The 18,504-nt window shown below is 40.7% G+C and overlaps 1 protein-coding gene across 1 annotated transcript; it reads right to left on the bottom strand.

The window, feature by feature from the left end:
- Positions 1-2,378: 2,378 nt before the first annotated feature.
- LOC137615912 (uncharacterized) lies at positions 2,379-16,815 on the bottom strand. The gene is made up of 6 exons (XM_068345601.1): positions 16,725-16,815; positions 6,712-6,823; positions 5,464-5,591; positions 4,597-4,734; positions 4,116-4,264; positions 2,379-3,996 (listed from the first exon to the last, which is right to left on the bottom strand). Exons 1-6 carry the CDS (start codon positions 16,725-16,727, stop codon positions 2,379-2,381), a joined length of 2,148 nt encoding a protein of 715 aa, XP_068201702.1. The 5' UTR covers positions 16,728-16,815.
- Positions 16,816-18,504: the final 1,689 nt, after the last annotated feature.

Genomic DNA, 18,504 nt, shown 5'->3' with positions numbered 1-18,504 from the left:
CTTTTCTTCATATTCTTCTGTGCGCTTCTGACAATCAGTCCTTTAAAGGTTTAAGGCTACTCATAGATGGCAGAGGCAAGGGACAGTGACATTGCCCTAGCAAGTAGGACATAGGACAGAGCTTTAGAGACTGACCATTTATACATATGATCAGCGCCCAAGCCCCCTTTCCACCAAAAATAGGACCAGGAAGGGACAGGCAATGACTGCTGATGACTCAGTAGGTAGACCTATTTGGCTTCCCAAAAAACACTCATCCGTAGCTCACAAGGAGGGTGAGGTTGCAGGCACTAAAGAAATTAACGAGTTTAAGCAAGACTCGAACCCCAACCTGGTGATCACCTGGCAGAGGCGTTACCAAAAGGCCACTTTCAAAGAAACTAAATTTTGATCCTTTCTTTTTACAAGCACTGTATGAACAGACTCTAAATTTGTTAGCTTTTCTACAACAGAATTGTTTTCCGTTTCAATCAGTGGAACGTGTGTATGAAATACAGTCATTATTAAGCTATTTTCCTTGTTGGAGCCATTGGGCTTAGTGCATCCTGCTTTTTCAACTGGGGTTGTAGCTTAGAAGTAATAATAATATGTGCCAGAGGACAAATCTCACTTATAACTACCAAAACACGTAATAAAGCGAAAGTGAATAGAATATGATTAAACATGCTAAAATGCCATTTATGCCAGAAAAAAAAGAAAAAAAAATACTATTAAGTAAATAGAAAGGGTAATTACCGTTTACTCTCTCTCTCTCTCTCTCTCTCTCTCTCTCTCTCTCTCTCTCTCTCTCTCTCTCTCTCTCATATTCCTGCTGCAAGAAAATATTGTTATATGAAATGGGGTTTTGAAGTTTGAAACATGAAAACGAACACTTAAAGGTTTAAAGGTCACTCATGAATGGCAGAGGCAAGGAACAGTGATATTCCTCCATCAAGCAGGACAATGCCCTAGACACTGACTATTTTTCATATGATCAGCGCCCAAGCCCCCTCTCCACCCAAGCTAGGACCAAGGAGGGCCAGACAATGGCTGCTGATGACTCAGCAGGCTCCCTCAAACCCTCCATCCTTAGCTCACAAGGACGGTGAGGTTACAGCGACCAAAGAAACTAACGAGTTTGAAAGGGCCTCGAACCCCAGTCTGGCAATCCCCAGGCAAGGATGCTACCACCAGACCCCGACACCCATATATCCCCTACTTATATATATATATATATATATATATATATATATATATATATATATATATATATATATATATATATATATATATATATATATATATATATAAAGAAAAATAAAGAAACAAGAGACACTACTTTCATCCTGAAGATTTATGTATGGACATTTCGTTATATTTTATTATTACTGGCTAAGCTTTAATCCTAGTTGGAAAAGCAGGATGCGACAAGCCCAAGTGATCCAACAGTGAGGAAAGATAATAAGGAAATAAACCATCTATGAGAAGTAACGAATAAATAATTGTAAAACATCTCAAGATCAAAACATTGTTAAAATAGATCTAGATCATATACAAACTATGAAAAAAAAAATGTTAACATTTTCAACATAAAAACAATCACTTTTGAGTTGAAATTTCCACCGATTCAACTGTCATATTAGGAAAATCCTTCCACAATCTGGCCATAGGTGTAATGAAACTTCTAGAATACTGTGTAGTGTTGAGCTTTATAATGGAGAAGGAAAGATTCATTTAATTAACTATTTGATATCAAGTATTACAAAAGCGTCAACTCGTATGTACTGTACGAGGCTTTACAGTTTCTGAGAAATTCTCGACACTTTAAACGGACTGAGGAGAATGTTTGGACTCTTAGTTCAGAAGCTCAATTTAGTAGAATCACGTTGCAGACTAAAAGAACAAAAGAATATCTTCCTTCTTCTCTTACAATACAATGTATAGGTGGTTTATAGTATCCACTCCTGACATTTTAATCTATTAACTGTCTAGCTAATTCCACAGAGGAAAGTAAAATGATTAGATTACTCTTGCCATTTTTATCAAGTTCCTGTTACCCAAAATGTATAATTTAAGTACCTCGGTATAGTGAAGAGAGTTATGTTATGAAGATATGAAAACAACAATGTATTCTGCAAATAGATATTTATTCATAGTTGTTAACTACAATATTATCAAGACAATGTCAAAATAGGTCTGCAAATAATTTTCTTCTCTGTTAATCCTTAGACCCAGGACTTATCTCTTGTTATCTACGACTGAAGGAAAGTCTGCGGTCCACTGATCATGATTTGAATTAATTTTTGGGTAGGTTTCTCAATTTTGCTGATTTATTTTGAATGTGAGCAGTTGGACAAGTCTAGGCTAGACATCTGTAGACCATTCTTGATGAACATTACTCAATTTACAGTGCTATCAACTGAAGAGTCAGTTGGTAACGTTTTGGATGTGGTGTAAACCGAAGAGATCTTTGGCGACAGTCTTGAAGTGCTCTTGACTGAAGAAGGCACTGGTGGTGTGTTTGAAGTACTAATAACTGTCGAGATATTTAGTGATGGTTTCGAAGTGTTGTCAGTTGCTGAAACAGTTGTAGGTGGTTTCGAAGTGTTGTCAGTTACTGAAACAGTTGTAGGTGGTTTCGAAGTGTTGTCAGTTACTGAAACAGTTGTAGGTGGTTTCGGAGTGTTGTCATTTGCTGAAACAGTTGTAGGTGGTTTCGAAGTGTTGTCAGTTGCTGAAACAGTTGTAGGGGGTTTCGTAGTGTTGCCAGTTGCTGAAACAGTTGTAGGTGGTTTCGAAGTGTTCTTGGCTGCTGAAACAGTTGTAGGTGGTTTCGAAGTGCTGACTGTTGCTGAAACAGTAGTAGGGGGTTTCGAAGTGTTGACAGTTGCTGAAACAGTTGTAGGTGGTTTCGAAGTGTTCTTGGCTGCTGAAACAGTTGTAGGTGGTTTTGAAGTGTTGTCAGTTGATGAAACTGTTGTAGGTAATTCCGAAGTGTTGTCAGTTGCTGAAACAGTTGTAGGTGGTTTCGACGTGTTATCAGCTGTTGAAACAGTTGTTGGTGGTTTCGAAGTGCTGTCTGATGCTGAAACAGTTGTAGGTTGTTTTGAAGTGTTGTCAGTTACTGAAACAGTTGAAGATGCTTTCGAAGTGCTGGTATCCGAAGAGATAGTTGATGGTTTCGAAGTGTCATCAGCTGGAGAGATGGTTGTAGATGTTTTTGAAGTACTATGAACTGAGGTATTATTTGATGATAGTTCTGAAGTGCTATTATCAGGAGAGATAGTTGATGCTTTCGATGTATTACTATCTGGATAGACAATTTCGCCTGGATTCGAAGTGCTGGCAACCGAGTAGATTATTGCCTCTGGTTCCAAAGTGCTATTGACTTTAGAATCTGTTGTTGGTTCCGGAGTGATGATAATGTAAGTAGTTTCACTGTTATTGGTCTGAGTTGCTATGGAGCTGTCTGTGGATGGTTTTTCTGTTGCTCCAACAAGAATTGTACTTGTAGTACCATTATTAGAATAAAATGTAGTCTGGTTTTTGGCCGAAGGAGTAGTTATGACATTAGTAGTAGTAGACTGACTGGCAGTAGAGTTGCTGCTGGTATATGTTTCCCCATTTCCTGGAGACTTGGTCGGCTGCCCTAGCAGTTCACCATGACCATTTGTCGTTGTTGTTAAATCAGGCACTGTTACTGTGGGGAAACGCCGCGCACCTCCGTTGCTGGAGTAGGCACCACTACTGCTGCTGATTAGAAAGATATAGCTCGGCTTTGCCATAGAATCTACTGCCATCGATCCAGAACTGTGACTTTCTTCACCAGCTCTGCACCCGAGGAATTCTTTTAAATCCTCTGAAGGAGGGTTGAGTCTGATAGCTTTGATCAAGCGCTCTTTCAGAATGCTGTCTCTTTCGATTATACCCTGCGTTATCCAGTACCACATTTGTAATTCGAAAACAGATTCTACCTTTCTTACTAATCCAAATCCACTATGTTTGAAGGCAATGGGACTGAAATAAAGAATTAAGTATCAATGAAGGAAAACTAGGTGAATTATACCAAACTGATTGTAAATTCATATACAGCATTACCAAAGTCACGGTGAATTTGCATGATTATAATGACTTACGTTATCTCTGTTCTCAACTTGGTTACGGTTAGTTCACAACGACGATGATCCCAATGAACCATACCACAGAGCCTCTGTTTCCGAGACATGAAAGCGGAGGCATAGACGTAGGATTCACTCTTTACCTCGAGTTTTCCTGTAGCCGTGCCCTGCCAAGGAGATAGACCAAGTCATCAATGTTATTATTATCATTACAAGCTAACGTACGATCCCAGTTGGAAAAGAAGGATGTTATAAGCTCAAGGGCTTATGAACAATCAAAATAAAATATTCTAAGAATAACAACATTAAATTGTACCTTTCATGTATAAACTATATAAAGAAAATTTAAAACAAGAATAAGACAAACAAGATAGAATAGCATGCCCGAGTTTTCCCTCCAGCAAGAGATGTCTTGTTAAGCCAGAACATTGCTGTATGTGTGTACATTTTTTATACTTATCATGAAGTATCATTATGATAAATCTCAGGCAATACTTACAAAAATTTCCTTGTAAATACCAATGATGTCAATGTCTATACCATGAGCCTTACTAGGATCCCTCACTGTTCCTTCCAGTTTGACACTGGATAAGCCATTCACATTTATGCCATCTATATATCCAGTTCCAACGACATTCTGGAATTAACCAAAATAGTCAAAGTGAAATACAGATGCAATGGAAAGTTGTAAATTATTCTGATCTGACAAATAGGCCTACTGTATGTATGAAAGGATGAAATAAAGTAGTCTAAGAGAAACACACAAGCAATGGAAAGTTGTAAATTATTTTAAACTGATACATAGGCCTATGTATGAAAGGACGAAATGAAGTCTATACAGTCATCAAATAAAAACAAAGAAATAAGTAGAAAACACCTAAACAAATTACAAGAAAATCTTTGTTGAAACAAAATCCAACGATTCTGGAATGCATAAGATTTTCTTTAATTATTGACTGATTTTATTCAAAATTTATTTAGAATACGTTCGGCCTTCGTGAGTTTTACATTGGCTATATCGTCTATTAGACATATATCAAGTGCAGTGTGCCCTGACTAAAACATAAATTACTGTAGAGAATATATATATATATATATATATATATATATATATATATATATATATATATATATATATATATATATATATATATATATATATATGTGTGTGTGTGTGTGTGTGTGTGTGTGTGTGTGTGTGTGTCCTTAATGCTGCAATCTGTTAAGTAAAAAGTTGTGGATTTCAGTATCCCAATTTTGCAATTAACATAAAACATCTACAGTTTTTGTTCGTCCGAGATTAAGCATGCATGAACATATCGTTTATTTATTTATATTTTTTTTTGTCAGCAAATCCTCAACTTACATTCCTATCGCAGTGGAATTCGAACCCGCTTATATGAAGTCCTTCTATGTTGCTGGCCGTTAGGCTTTTAGAAACCTGACGTGACAACATGTCCATGTAGTTCGCAAGGAGGTGGGATCCGTTTGTGCCTGGAAGCAGAATTATCTTTACCTTACTTATTTCGATCTACACTTCGTAGTTTACAATATAAATAATTTAGGTGATTTTTTCGTATTTTTTTTTATAATAATCTTGATGTTTTTAATCCTCTATGGTACTATTTTATTTTTGTAATGCCAGCTAGTATTTCTAATAACCGGTTTACACCAGAGTTGTTTGATTTATTACGTGGAATCATGGTAAAGTTTTACTTAAATTATCTGCTTCTATAGGCAAATTTTAACTTTCTAGAATCTTAGCAATGTATTACTTAAAGTTAATTTACTTACCTCTATAGAGCGATTTGAAATCTCCTGAATCCTTGCGAAGTATCACTTCAAACTAATTTACTTACCTCTGTAGATCGATTTGAACTTACCCGAATCTTAGTAAAATTGTCATGAAAATGACAGTTAAATTACATTTTCATCAAAATAAAAGTGTTATTCTTTATTATTGATTTTGCTATTGTGTTTTGTTGATTGTTGATTACTAATTTATTTCTCGATTACAAATTATATTTTCGGCAATATTTCACAGATGGGACAAGATTTCCCGCCATAATGTGTGGTACTGGGTGGGTGGCGACCGTGGTGTCCCCTCAACTTAAGTGAATGGGCGTTCGGAATCCGCTCCGTGTTTAATCTTATTATAGTGAACGATAATGGCGAGCAATGACATTCCCTTTATTTTTGTTATATTGATCAATTCCTGTGCCTTCATGAAGACATCGAACTATCTGAGCCTCCTGTATGAATTATTTTGCTTCTTTGGCCAAATAGGTATGGCGAGTTGTATAAGAACGCTTCTGTTTGTCTCCGCGTTGGGTGAATATCAGCGAGAATCAAGGTAAACATAGAGTTGATTTCTTCATATTGATTTTGTGATTTAATTCTAGTGCCTCAAATTTTTACCTTTGTTGGTTTCTTAGAGGGAAAATTATGAACTGGATCACATTTCTTTTGAGCTATCGGAGCTCATGATTTCGCCACAAAATATTACTTAAATGTAGCATACTAACCTCTATAGACCGAACTCAACTTTCGCCTAGAGCTACTTCCCACAGTATACTGAATTTGAATAGCAATAGCAATATTTATAGCTACTTACCTCTGTAGAGTGGTAGTAACGATGGTCCACTATCCTGAGATCCCTCGAAGGACGTAGACATTCCATATCCCAAGAGAACAGTTAGGTATAAAGCCACCACTTTAAGTTTAGCCTAGACCCAGATCAGAAGAAAAAATACATTGATTAACTGGAATAACCCTTTTTGCACGCAAATATGCATGTATACATTTTATAATGAATTTTGAGTTTTCTATAGACTAGTTTCACGAATTATGAGAGTAATATATTAAATGCAATTGTACAGATCTTGAAACTTCATCTTTTTTTTAAGAATAATCTTCCGAGCTTTGATTTGCATCTTAGAAGAATTTATTGGCTTCATCATATATTCTTTTTGGGCTCAAGCCATGGCGTCCTGATGGAAGGTTCCTGTTTGGTAGCTTCCTTGGGTATAAGACTACTAAGATATTCCCAGAGAATTTAACCACAGGTTATCACAGAATTCTAACTTCTGGAGCGAGTATCTCAAAGGTTTCCCTTTAAGACATCGTAATACAACAGGGGACACGCATGTCTGGTCGTGCCACATAGCTATCTCCACCCCGAACAGAGTTAACGCTTCGGTGTGTAAGGGCTGAGAATAGCTGGGAGCCGTTCCACAGCTAATCTCACTCGTGGCTACTACTGATACTCGAGACGTAAACAAACGGACGCCATTGCTCTAATGACGTCACGAGCGTCTTTATCCTTTGTTTAGTAGCTGCCCTACTGAGACGGATTTTCCCTTGTGTGAACTTTATCGTTTTGCATCTTCGCTATGTCGTTACCTTCAGCCTCGCCTTCTTCTGGAAAGTTGAGTACAAGGTTCCAGTATTGTTTAATTAAGCTCTGGCCGTAAAGTAAATATTATTTTGCGAAATAATTGATGTTTTGTGGCAGAGCTGTGCCTCTACCGGACCCGCCATTTTATGGCGTCGTTGTTGTTTTGCATGTCTTATTTAGTTAGCCACAACAACGCTTCCGGCCTTATATACTAATCGAATACATTAGTTTATTTAGTCTTCATAGCTAGGAACTTTTATATCGTGTTTAGACGCTTTTTATCGGTCATCGATTGACCTCATACCAGTCGGCTACTATAGCCCCCAGGCCAGGAGCCTATATACAAGTGTTCATGCATGATTTATCAGTGATCCTAGACTAAGTTATGAAGATAGTGGCATTATTATTATACAATACTTTTGACTAGTGATGCAAATATTTTCGCCTTCAGGGACCATATAGGGGATAGGCTAGTCAGTGATTCTTACTAGCCTAACCTAACCTTAGGACCCCTATATGCTTCCTTCATCCCCTGCCTTGGCATTCCCTCTAATTAGCCTTGATCCCTTTTCTGAGTAAAGGGATTCATTGTCTAATAGAGTATTATATCGCCTCTCAGTCCTCCCTAAAGGAATGAACCCCCTTTAGGATTGCGTCTGAGAGTGAGGTTAGGCTAGCCTACCTCTATGGCTAGGAGAGTCTGCGACTTTCCTGCGATAGCGATACGTCTTCTTCCCTGCCTAGTTCAGGACTTTTAGCCCTGATCTAGGTCGGGTTAGGAAGGTTTCTCTGTTCCTTGCTGAAACTGTACTCTTGCACCGTTTTAGCCGATCAGCCTAATCTTAGGTTAGGGAGTGTCCTCCCTTCCCTTTGTGGCCGCTCTGGTACAGAAACCCTTCCTGGGAAGACCCCTCTCTTCTCCCTCCCCACCTATCTCTTGTATAGCCTAGCCTATGCTTAGGTTAGTTTATACTTATCTGTCCCCTGTCCTACAACTCCTCCTTAGGGTGGATGAGTAGGGCTACCCGAGCTTCCTTGTGCAGTCCGCTCTGGTACATATACCTTCATAGTGTCCTATAAGGTTAGTTCCTAGTGTAACTCTGCATAAGGGAGTCTTCCCCCCCCCATCTTGGGTGTTCCCTAGTCCTCCCTTGGGCTACCTGCTCCCGGTCCCTAGTGACCCCTGCATATGGATGATAGAGCCTGTCTCTATCATGGGTACTCCCCCTCAGGGAGGGGGAGGGATGCCTGGAACCCTGAAGGTACTTCCTGCGTCCTTCCCCCCTCCCCCTGTCTCTCTATCTATCTGGGTGCTGGTCTCTTGCCGCCTCTTATGCCGGCAATACCTGCCTCTTGGTGACTTCCCTACCCTTGCCGCCAGCCCCCCGTGTTCCGAGGGACTGCCGGCTGCCGCCGGCTACTACCGGCGGCTCTCCTACTCCTATCTAATCGTCCGCTTGCCGGTCGATCTCCGGAGTGCCGGCATATACTGCCGGCAACCCGATTCTACCTGTACCATCCTTACCCCAGTCACCAATCCGGCATCCCTCCGGCTGCCGGAGCCGCCGCTCCCTGCCGGCGTGCCGCCGTTGTGCCGGCGGCCGCCATCCTGGTATCTAACTGACTTTTGAAAATTGTCTGTTCTAATGCCAGAATCTATGCTGGAGCGGGCTCCGGCGTGCCGGCGGCTTGCCGGATACCCCGGAGGCGTCAAGAATACTTGCACCCCCTCTCTGTAGCTATCATAAGACTAAGATAGCCCTACCTGGCAAATAGATAAGCTGCTTTGCTTCTAAGATCAGTACCTAGTACTGCCCTATTAGTGATCATGCTGTCTCTTTGCATTCTTCTATTTCCAGCATGCTATGTGCATCTTAGCACGGCTGGTTGCCAGAAGCAGTTACCTTTAATGAGACCTTCTGGCTCTTATCTGGGAACCGAATGAATTCGATCCCAACCTTGTCCTTGGCTTTCCATGGAGTTCCAATATAATGGGAATCCTAGGAAACTGAATCCAATGATCTCGGTCATTTGGATTATCCCAGGACCAAGCCTTTGGTATCCAGCCGGGCGAGATGCATGGAGCGTGTTCTCCTTTACTGTTTCACTCTCTATGCATCACACCTTATAAGTTAAAATTAATGATTAATATTAACTTAATTTAAGAGCCATTCCTATGACTCCCCCATACTCATTTTCTCTTTCTTCCACAGGAGGAGCAGATGAAATGCGATTTCGCATACTGTGCCGTGAAACGCTCCCAGTTTTACGGACATACGGCGTGCAGGACTCACGCCCCTTGCTCAGACAAGAGAGGGGATTGGAAGTTCTGGAATCCACTGGATTGTACGGTCTGCCAGGCCTACCTAGTTGAGGCCTTTCATAACCCTCCCTCAGCGGAGGTTAGAGACGTGGCTCGTGAGAAACTGCGCAAGTGGGTGCGTGGTTTTCAGAGGAATGCCACTGGACCGTACCTGGCCACTGAAGAACTGAGGTCCCTGCTGTTCCCTAAGGCCTCCCCTGATTCAGTGGTTCCAAAGGAAGCAATCCCAACTGTCCAAATTACGGTGGAACCTGATGTGGTCATGGCTCAGTCCATGCACGAGTGTCGCCTAGATTCCGAAGAGGATGAACAGATCTCTGACGTCTCGGAAGACACGGAGAAGACGCTTATGGCTCAAGGAGCCGAAGAGGATGAAGACAAGGTGGAATACACCGAATCGGAGCTTGGAGCTCCTCCCCCATCCATCCCTCCGCCTACTCCTACACCGACGGATGTGTCCATTCCGTCTACCTCCTCGACCCCGGATCCCTCTTCGTCTACCCAAGAACTGATCCGGCTGATTAGAGCTGTCATGGACGACAGACTGAAGGAGAACCAGGAGTCCATCAGGTCAATGATTGGATCCAGAGAACCGAAGAAGATTTCGGTTAAGGATCTCCCAGCTTGCTCTCATGCCAACCCGTGGAGGTATGCAGAGCATATGGTTATTGCGACCGGCAGGATCTTTGTTAGTGACAAGATTGGCACGGTCCCGTTGGAAGATGTGGAATTCTTCCCAAGCTTCGAGGCCTACCCGGACTGTTACGTCCGGCTTCGTTCTGAACCTGCCTCGAAGGAGGAGACCGAACCTAAGGAAGAGATAGTGTTCGATCTCGCTAAGGCCCAGGCTATGTTAGCCTCCGCATTTAAGAGCAGGGGCTTTACCTGCTCTAAGCTTCCTGCCTTGAGCAAGAAGCATCCTACTTATGTCGCTCCTGACACTGCGGTTCTTCCATTTTTGGAAAAGGCCTTGGCTGCATGCCTTAAGGCGGCGGAAGAAGGGAAACCCTGCCCTGCACTGGAGGAGTGCAGACCCTTCTCCATCGTAACGCCCCCTGACACGAGACAATGGAAAGATGTCCAACATACTTTCGTTGTGGGTAGGCTTGATCCTGACGTTGCCGGACGTCAGTTTAATGAAGACCTCCCTAAGCTCAACGATCACCTCCTTCGCCGGGAACAAGACACGAAGGAGAGGCTTGCAGCGTCTCTTTCTCATCAAGTCCAACTTGAAGTTATGGCCTGTGACACAGCAGTACCAGATCACTACATGGTACTGGCCAAATCCCACTTACTGACGGTAATGAAGGACTTGTACCATTTCATAAAGGCTCGTAGAGCCTGTCGTGAATTCGTGTTTGTCGGTGCCACCGTGAAACACGAACCCCGGAGGCTGATTTCCTCCAACATCTGGGGAAAGCACCTGTTTCCTTCGGACCTTGTCAAGGAAATAACGGACAGAGCCGCCACGGAGAATAGGAACCTTCTCCACAAGTGGGGCATGTCCAGGAAAAGGAAAACCTCTCAGGACGATGGACCTCAGCCTAAGAGGAAACCTCAGAAACCAAAACCCCAGCAACGTCAACAAAGACGTCAGTTTCCGGGACCCGCTACCTCCCAAGTGGTTGCCCAACCACAACAGACCTTTCAATTGGTCCCCCAACCGGTGTTGTCACAGTCACCGGTCTTCACCCCTGCCTTCGAACAGCCAACCACTACCTTTCATGCCAGAGGTAGAGGCTTGTCCAGGGGTGCAAGCAGAGACGCCTCTCGTCGTCCCTCCAGAGGTAGAGGAGGAAAGGGAGCTAGCGGCCGAGGCAACAAGTCCTCGGGACACCAGAAGCAATGAAGTGCTTCCGGTGGGAGGAAGACTCCGCCAATTCCAGGATCGTTGGACCTTCGATCCTTGGGCACACAGCATCATCAAGAACGGTCTAGGCTGGAGTTGGGTGCATCCACCCCCAATCTTCCAGCAGTTCTTCCAACAATCGACCCCCATTCTGGAAGAATATGTTCTAGACCTCTTGAACAAGAAGGTGATAAGGAAGGTAAAGTCCACCAGGTTCCAAGGGAGACTGTTTTGCGTTCCCAAGAAGGACTCAGACAAGCTCAGAGTCATTCTGGACTTATCCCCCCTCAACAAGTTCATAGAGAACAACAAATTCAAGATGCTGACGCTTCAACAAATAAGGACCCTTCTGCCTCAAGGTTCCTACACGGTCTCTATAGACCTGGCGGATGCCTATTGGCACATTCCAATGAACCATCACGCTTCCTCCTACCTAGGATTTCGACTCCAAAGGAAAAGCTACGCCTTCCGGGCCATGCCATTCGGCCTCAATGTGGCCCCTCGGATCTTCACAAAGCTGGCGGATGCCATAGTACAACAGCTCCGCCTAAGAAACGTCCAGGTGATGGCCTACCTCGACGACTGGCTAGTCTGGGCTCCATCGCCCGAAGAGTGTACAAAGTCTTGCGACGAAGTTACCCAGTACCTAGAACACCTGGGATTCAAGATCAACGAGAAGAAATCTCGCCTCTCTCCAGCTCAGAAGTTTCAGTGGCTGGGAATCCACTGGAATCTTCAGTCACACCGCCTTTCCATCCCCCAGAAGAAAAGGAAGGAAATAGCAGGGTCTGTCAAGCGACTACTGAAATCCAAACGCATTTCAAGACGACAGCAGGAACGAGTTCTAGGCTCTCTACAATTCGCCTCAGTGACAAACCCAGTGCTTCGTGCACAGCTAAAGGATGCCGCGGGAGTCTGGAGACGATCGGCATCCATCGCTCGAAGAGACCTCAAGAGACGGCTTCCAGACAGACTTCGACGCCTCCTAAAGCCGTGGTCGGAAGCAATGGCCCTGAAAAGGTCCATTCCTCTCCAACACCCTCCTCCATCACTCAACATCCACACGGATGCCTCACTGGAGGGCTGGGGAGGTCACTCCCACCTGAAACAAGCTCAAGGGACCTGGTCTCCACTATTCAAGACGTTCCACATAAACATCTTGGAGGCCATGGCGGTCCTTCTTACTCTGAAGAAGCTATCCCCGCCGCCCTCGATCCACATCCGTCTAACCCTAGACAACTCGGTGGTAGTTCGTTGTCTCAATCGCCAGGGCTCAAGATCACCCCAGATAAATCAGGTGCTTCTCCCAATCTTCCGTCTGGCGGAGAAGAAGAAGTGGCACCTGTCTGCAGTTCACCTACAAGGATTCCGCAACGTGACAGCGGATGCTCTATCTCGGACAAACCCGATAGAGTCGGAATGGTCTCTAGACGCAAGATCATTCTCCTTCATCTCTCATCAAGTCCCAGAACTTCAGATAGATCTCTTTGCAACGAGCGACAACAATCAACTTCCTCTGTACGTAGCCCCGTACGAGGACCCCAAAGCAGAAGCGGTGGACGCCATGTCACTGGACTGGAACAGATGGTCGAAGATATACCTGTTCCCTCCCACCAACCTTCTGTTGAAAGTCCTCTCCAAACTGAGAACCTTCAAAGGGACAGCGGCCCTAGTGGCTCCCAAGTGGCCCCGGAGCAACTGGTACCCCCCTGGTCCTGGAGCTGCAGCCCAAGCTGATCCCTCTCCCGGGCCCAGTTCTCTCTCAACAAGTACAGAAGTCGACTGTCTTCGCTTCATCATCGAAAATCAAGGACCTTCATCTCATGATTTTCTCTCCCTTGCCGCAAAGAAGAGGTTTGGGATCTCGAAGAAAAGTCTAGACTTCCTAGAGGAATACAAGACCGAATCCACGAGACGGCAATATGAATCATCCTGGAGGAAATGGGTCTCCTTTGTTAAAGCAAAAAATCCTAAAGAAATCACCATTGATTTCTGTATGTCCTTCTTCATTCACCTTCATGGACAAGGATTAGCAGCCAATACGATTTCAACCTGCAAATCGGCTTTGACTAGACCAATTCTATATGCCTTCCAAATTGATCTGTCCAACGACATCTTTAACAAACTGCCGAAAGCATGTGCTCGCCTCCGCCCAGCACCCCCTCCGAAACCGATCTCCTGGTCACTAGACAAGGTGCTCCATTTCGCCTCCAACTTGGACAACGATTCATGCCCCCTCAAGGATCTGACTCAGAAAGTTATATTTTTATTTGCTCTCGCCTCGGGAGCTCGAGTCAGCGAAATAGTGGCATTATCAAGAGAAGAGGGACACATCCTGTTTGCTGATTCAGGAGAAGTGACCCTCTCCCCTGATCCGACGTTTCTCGCCAAAAATGAATTACCCACCAAAAGATGGGGCCCTTGGAGAATATGCCCCCTGAAGGAGGATGTCTCTCTATGTCCAGTAGAGAGCCTCAAGGTCTATCTTCGCAGAACTTCAAACTTTGGTGGAGGCCAACTCTTCAAAGGAGAAACATCGGGCAGCGACCTGTCACTGAAACAATTAAGAGCGAAAATCACCTACTTCATTCGCAGAGCGGATCCTAACAGTACACCCGCTGGTCATGATCCTAGAAAAGTGGCATCTTCTCTGAATTTCTTTCAGAGCATGGACTTTGAAAGCCTTAAAAACTTTACGGGCTGGAAGTCCTCGCGAGTTTTCTTTAAACATTATGCGAAACAAGTGCACGAAATCAAACATTTTGTGGTAGCCGCAGGTAGTGTTATGAAACCTGCACCTAACTCTGCGTAGAACAGTGAGTTATTTGGGACTCTAACTCTTCGGGTGCCTATGTTGACCCTCGAGTGATTCATAGTGATGTCTAAAAACACTTAGTGCTTTTATAACTGTTCTTATCCCAGGTGAAATGTCATAGTGTTACACAAGTGCCGCATGCCTCGAGCATGATGTGTTATTTAAAGACTTGCGTTCCTCGAGAACGAGTACCTACTAATCCTGAAATTCCCTTTCAGATTCAAGAGCAAGCCTTTATTTCTATGTACATTATTATTACTGTAAATGAACTTTACTTTTGCTGTAAATTATTTAATTTCTGCATTGTGAAATAAAATTTCTATTTTATTATTTATGCGTCTCCTTCAGCTCCTACTTACTATGAAATATATACTGTCATAGTTTTATTTATTCCTCCTTTCTTATGGTCATGAAGAATTTAAGATATCTATCCTTAAATTATATTCACCTTGCCTCAGTAAGGTTCCTACTCGAATACTTACTTCTGATAATCAGGAGATGAATCCTAAACACAGTGCCCAACCACCACTGACCCACTCAGAATGTTCCTATACAAATATCAAACATTCTGCTTCATCTCTAAGCTATTAAAAAGCTCTTCTGTCAAGATGAATAGTCCTTCAATACCACTTTGACGTCGGCATAGCCCATGGGAACTTCCTACCAATGGGGGGCAGGATACTTCGTTCCTATGGTTCTTATCTAAGATTACTTTGCTATTTGTCAATGCCTAGGCACTTAACTCTGGGGGGAAAATCTACCACGATACATTGATTCTCTGGTACTCTTCCATCAGGACGCCATGGCTTGAGCCCAAAAAACGGATTTTGAGCGAAGCGAAAAATCTATTTTTGGGTGAGATAGCCATGGCGTCCTGATGGACCCTCCCTACTACTTCGTCAGTTTGTTCCCACCCTACACAATTGTATCATGGTGATGGGCAGCAACTGGCGCCAGGATAAAGACGCTCGTGACGTCATTAGAGCAATGGCGTCCGTTTGTTTACGTCTCGAGTATCAGTAGTAGCCACGAGTGAGATTAGCTGTGGAACGGCTCCCAGCTATTCTCAGCCCTTACACACCGAAGCGTTAACTCTGTTCGGGGTGGAGATAGCTATGTGGCACGACCAGACATGCGTGTCCCCTGTTGTATTACGATGTCTTAAAGGGAAACCTTTGAGATACTCGCTCCAGAAGTTAGAATTCTGTGATAACCTGTGGTTAAATTCTCTGGGAATATCTTAGTAGTCTTATACCCAAGGAAGCTACCAAACAGGAACCTTCCATCAGGACGCCATGGCTATCTCACCCAAAAATAGATTTTTCGCTTCGCTCAAAATCCGTTTTCTATATCAAATTACAATTTTGAGTATGTTGCTTGAGAGTTCTCTGTGTGAATAACGTTAATATATAAATATATATGATTGCAGCCTGAATAATAATAATAGAAAAACGAAAACCTACCCTAGGCCTAGCCAGTGCATCGTCACTCTTATTCTAAAATTAAATAATATAGATCACTAGAAAAGGGATTGATTGATTGATTTAAAGTTTTCAGGCATTAAATCAATCAATAAATCCCTTTTCTAGTGATCTATAGTATTTAATTTTAGAATAAGAGTGACGATGCACTGGCTAGGCCTAGGGACAAGAGCTTATAACTAAGGGTGATATGCCTTCGTGTCCTATAGCATGACATCTGATGACCTGTAGATGTCACGATGCTACGAGTTAAAAGAAAAATTATAATTCTATCTTCATTTAACGTTCGTTATTTTTGTGTTATTATTATTATTATTATTATTATTATTATTATTATTAGACACTTCAGAAAAAAAACGATATTATTATTATTATTATTATTATTATTATTATTATTATTATTATTATTATTATTTTTATCAGACACTACAGAAAGAAAACGATGTTATTATTATTATTATTATTATTATTATTATTATTATTATTATTATTATTATCAGACACTACAGAAAGAAAACGATATTATTATTATTATTATTATTATTATTATTATTATTATTATTATTATTATTATTATTATTATTATTATTATTATTATTATTATTATTATTATCTGACACTGCAGGGAAGAAACGGAGAAGTAAATGATAAACTGCGAATAAGAATGCAGACAATAATTAACACAAAAATGTTTCACTGATAAACCCAAAATTGTTACTGGATAGCATCGAAGTCTAAGTACTCATCTAGAAGAAATACTACCATCTTTGAGCAAAGCGTTCTATCCCGTTGCTTCGATGTTACTTGCAGAGACTGGCACCAGGGGGAAGATGATGTCTTCACGGTAACTCGACTCTTTCTACGAGTGAATCTTTCTTGAAGCAACCACTTTAACATCGCCTTAAAGTGACGATCTCCTTGCGGACAGCTTGACTGACGCATCCCAAAAATTCTTTTTCTTACGCTAAATTGCTTCTTTCCTCATTAATAGTTTTTCCTAATTAACTTTGAGTCTTAACCGAGAGTTATTTTTATTAAGAATCGCATTAATGAAAATCGTAGATCAATGTGAATTTATTTTAAGGATATGAGATTCATATGGTGATTGTCCTTATGGAATGTATGAAATATATGAAAGATTACTTTATATATGGCAATTGTGTATATAAAATTTTAACACGTGAAGAAGGTAGAATAGGTATATTTTTTTGAAAATTCATATCAGGAATATTATGTATGTATATATATATATATATATATATATATATATATATGTGTGTGTGTGTGTGTGTGTGTGTGTGTGTGTACACATTTTACCTAGGTAATATATGAGCATGGATACCAAATTGAAGAATGTAGGCTTATTATGAGTCTTAATATATAACCAAAGACAATATTGTCTTTTGTATGCAACATTATTCATTCCGCATTTAGGAATTATAGGAACCACAACTTGAAATAATTGAATGATTTGAGTATGTATAATCTACATGAGCTATTTAGATGATTAAATGGGAAAGATAAAGGAATCTGAGTTCGAATACTGTTCCTGAAAAACATTATTTTAGAAATAGGTCACACACTCAAAGACGACTAGTTTTTGTTACTTTCTCTGTACTCGAGCTGTTATAAGAAATTTACTTTGACACATTCAATTCGTGATTAGATGGCATTTATACAATTATTGTGGTCTCAACAGGATTACAGGTTATATATATATATATATATATATATATATATATATATATATATATACCTGTATATACAATATATATATATATATATATTGTATATACAGGTATATATATATATATATATATATATATATATATATATATATATACCTGTATATACAATATATATATATATATATATATATATATATATATATATATATATATATATTGTATATACAGGTATATATATATATATATATATATATATTGTATATACAGGTATATATATATATATATATATACCTGTATATACAATATATATATATATATATATATATATATATATATACCTGTATATACAATATATATATATATATATATATATATATATATATATATATATATATATATATATATTTACTTATTTTGTCTCGTTCAGTTTATGATGTTGTTGTTGTTGTTGTTGTTGTTGTTGTTGTTGTTGTTGTTGTTCTTCTTCTTCTTCTTATTCTTTTTCTTTTTATATTATTATTATTATTATTATTATTATTATTATTATTATTATTATTAGCTCAGCTACAACCCTAGTTGGAAAAGCAGAATGCTATAAGCCTAAAGGGCTCCAACAGGGAAATAGCCCTATGAGGAAACTAAATAAGATAATAATAAACTATAAGTGAAGTAATGAACAATCAAAATAGAATATTTCAAGAACAGTAAAAACCTTAAAATAAATATTTCATATATAACCACAAATACTTATTCTGTTGAGTCAAGATTTGCTTTTACGAGAAACCTTTTGAGTATTTGCAAAGAATTTTGAGTATTTGCAAAGCATTTTGAGTATTTGCAAAGAATTTTGAGTA

Source organism: Palaemon carinicauda, chromosome 2 (genome assembly GCF_036898095.1).
Source record: "Palaemon carinicauda isolate YSFRI2023 chromosome 2, ASM3689809v2, whole genome shotgun sequence".
In the NCBI taxonomy this organism is placed as follows: Eukaryota; Metazoa; Arthropoda; class Malacostraca; order Decapoda; family Palaemonidae; genus Palaemon; species Palaemon carinicauda.
This window is presented reverse-complemented; position numbering and strand designations above follow the sequence as displayed.

Excerpts from the sequence above, each read along its gene's own strand:
- LOC137615912 (XM_068345601.1), bottom strand. Across the intron at positions 5,592-6,711 it reads GTTACTACCACTCTACAGAG|GCACAAACGGATCCCACCTC; the intron begins GTAAGTAGCTAT and ends TTCTGCTTCCAG. Across the intron at positions 3,997-4,115 it reads AAGTTGAGAACAGAGATAAC|TCCCATTGCCTTCAAACATA; the intron begins GTAAGTCATTAT and ends TCTTTATTTCAG.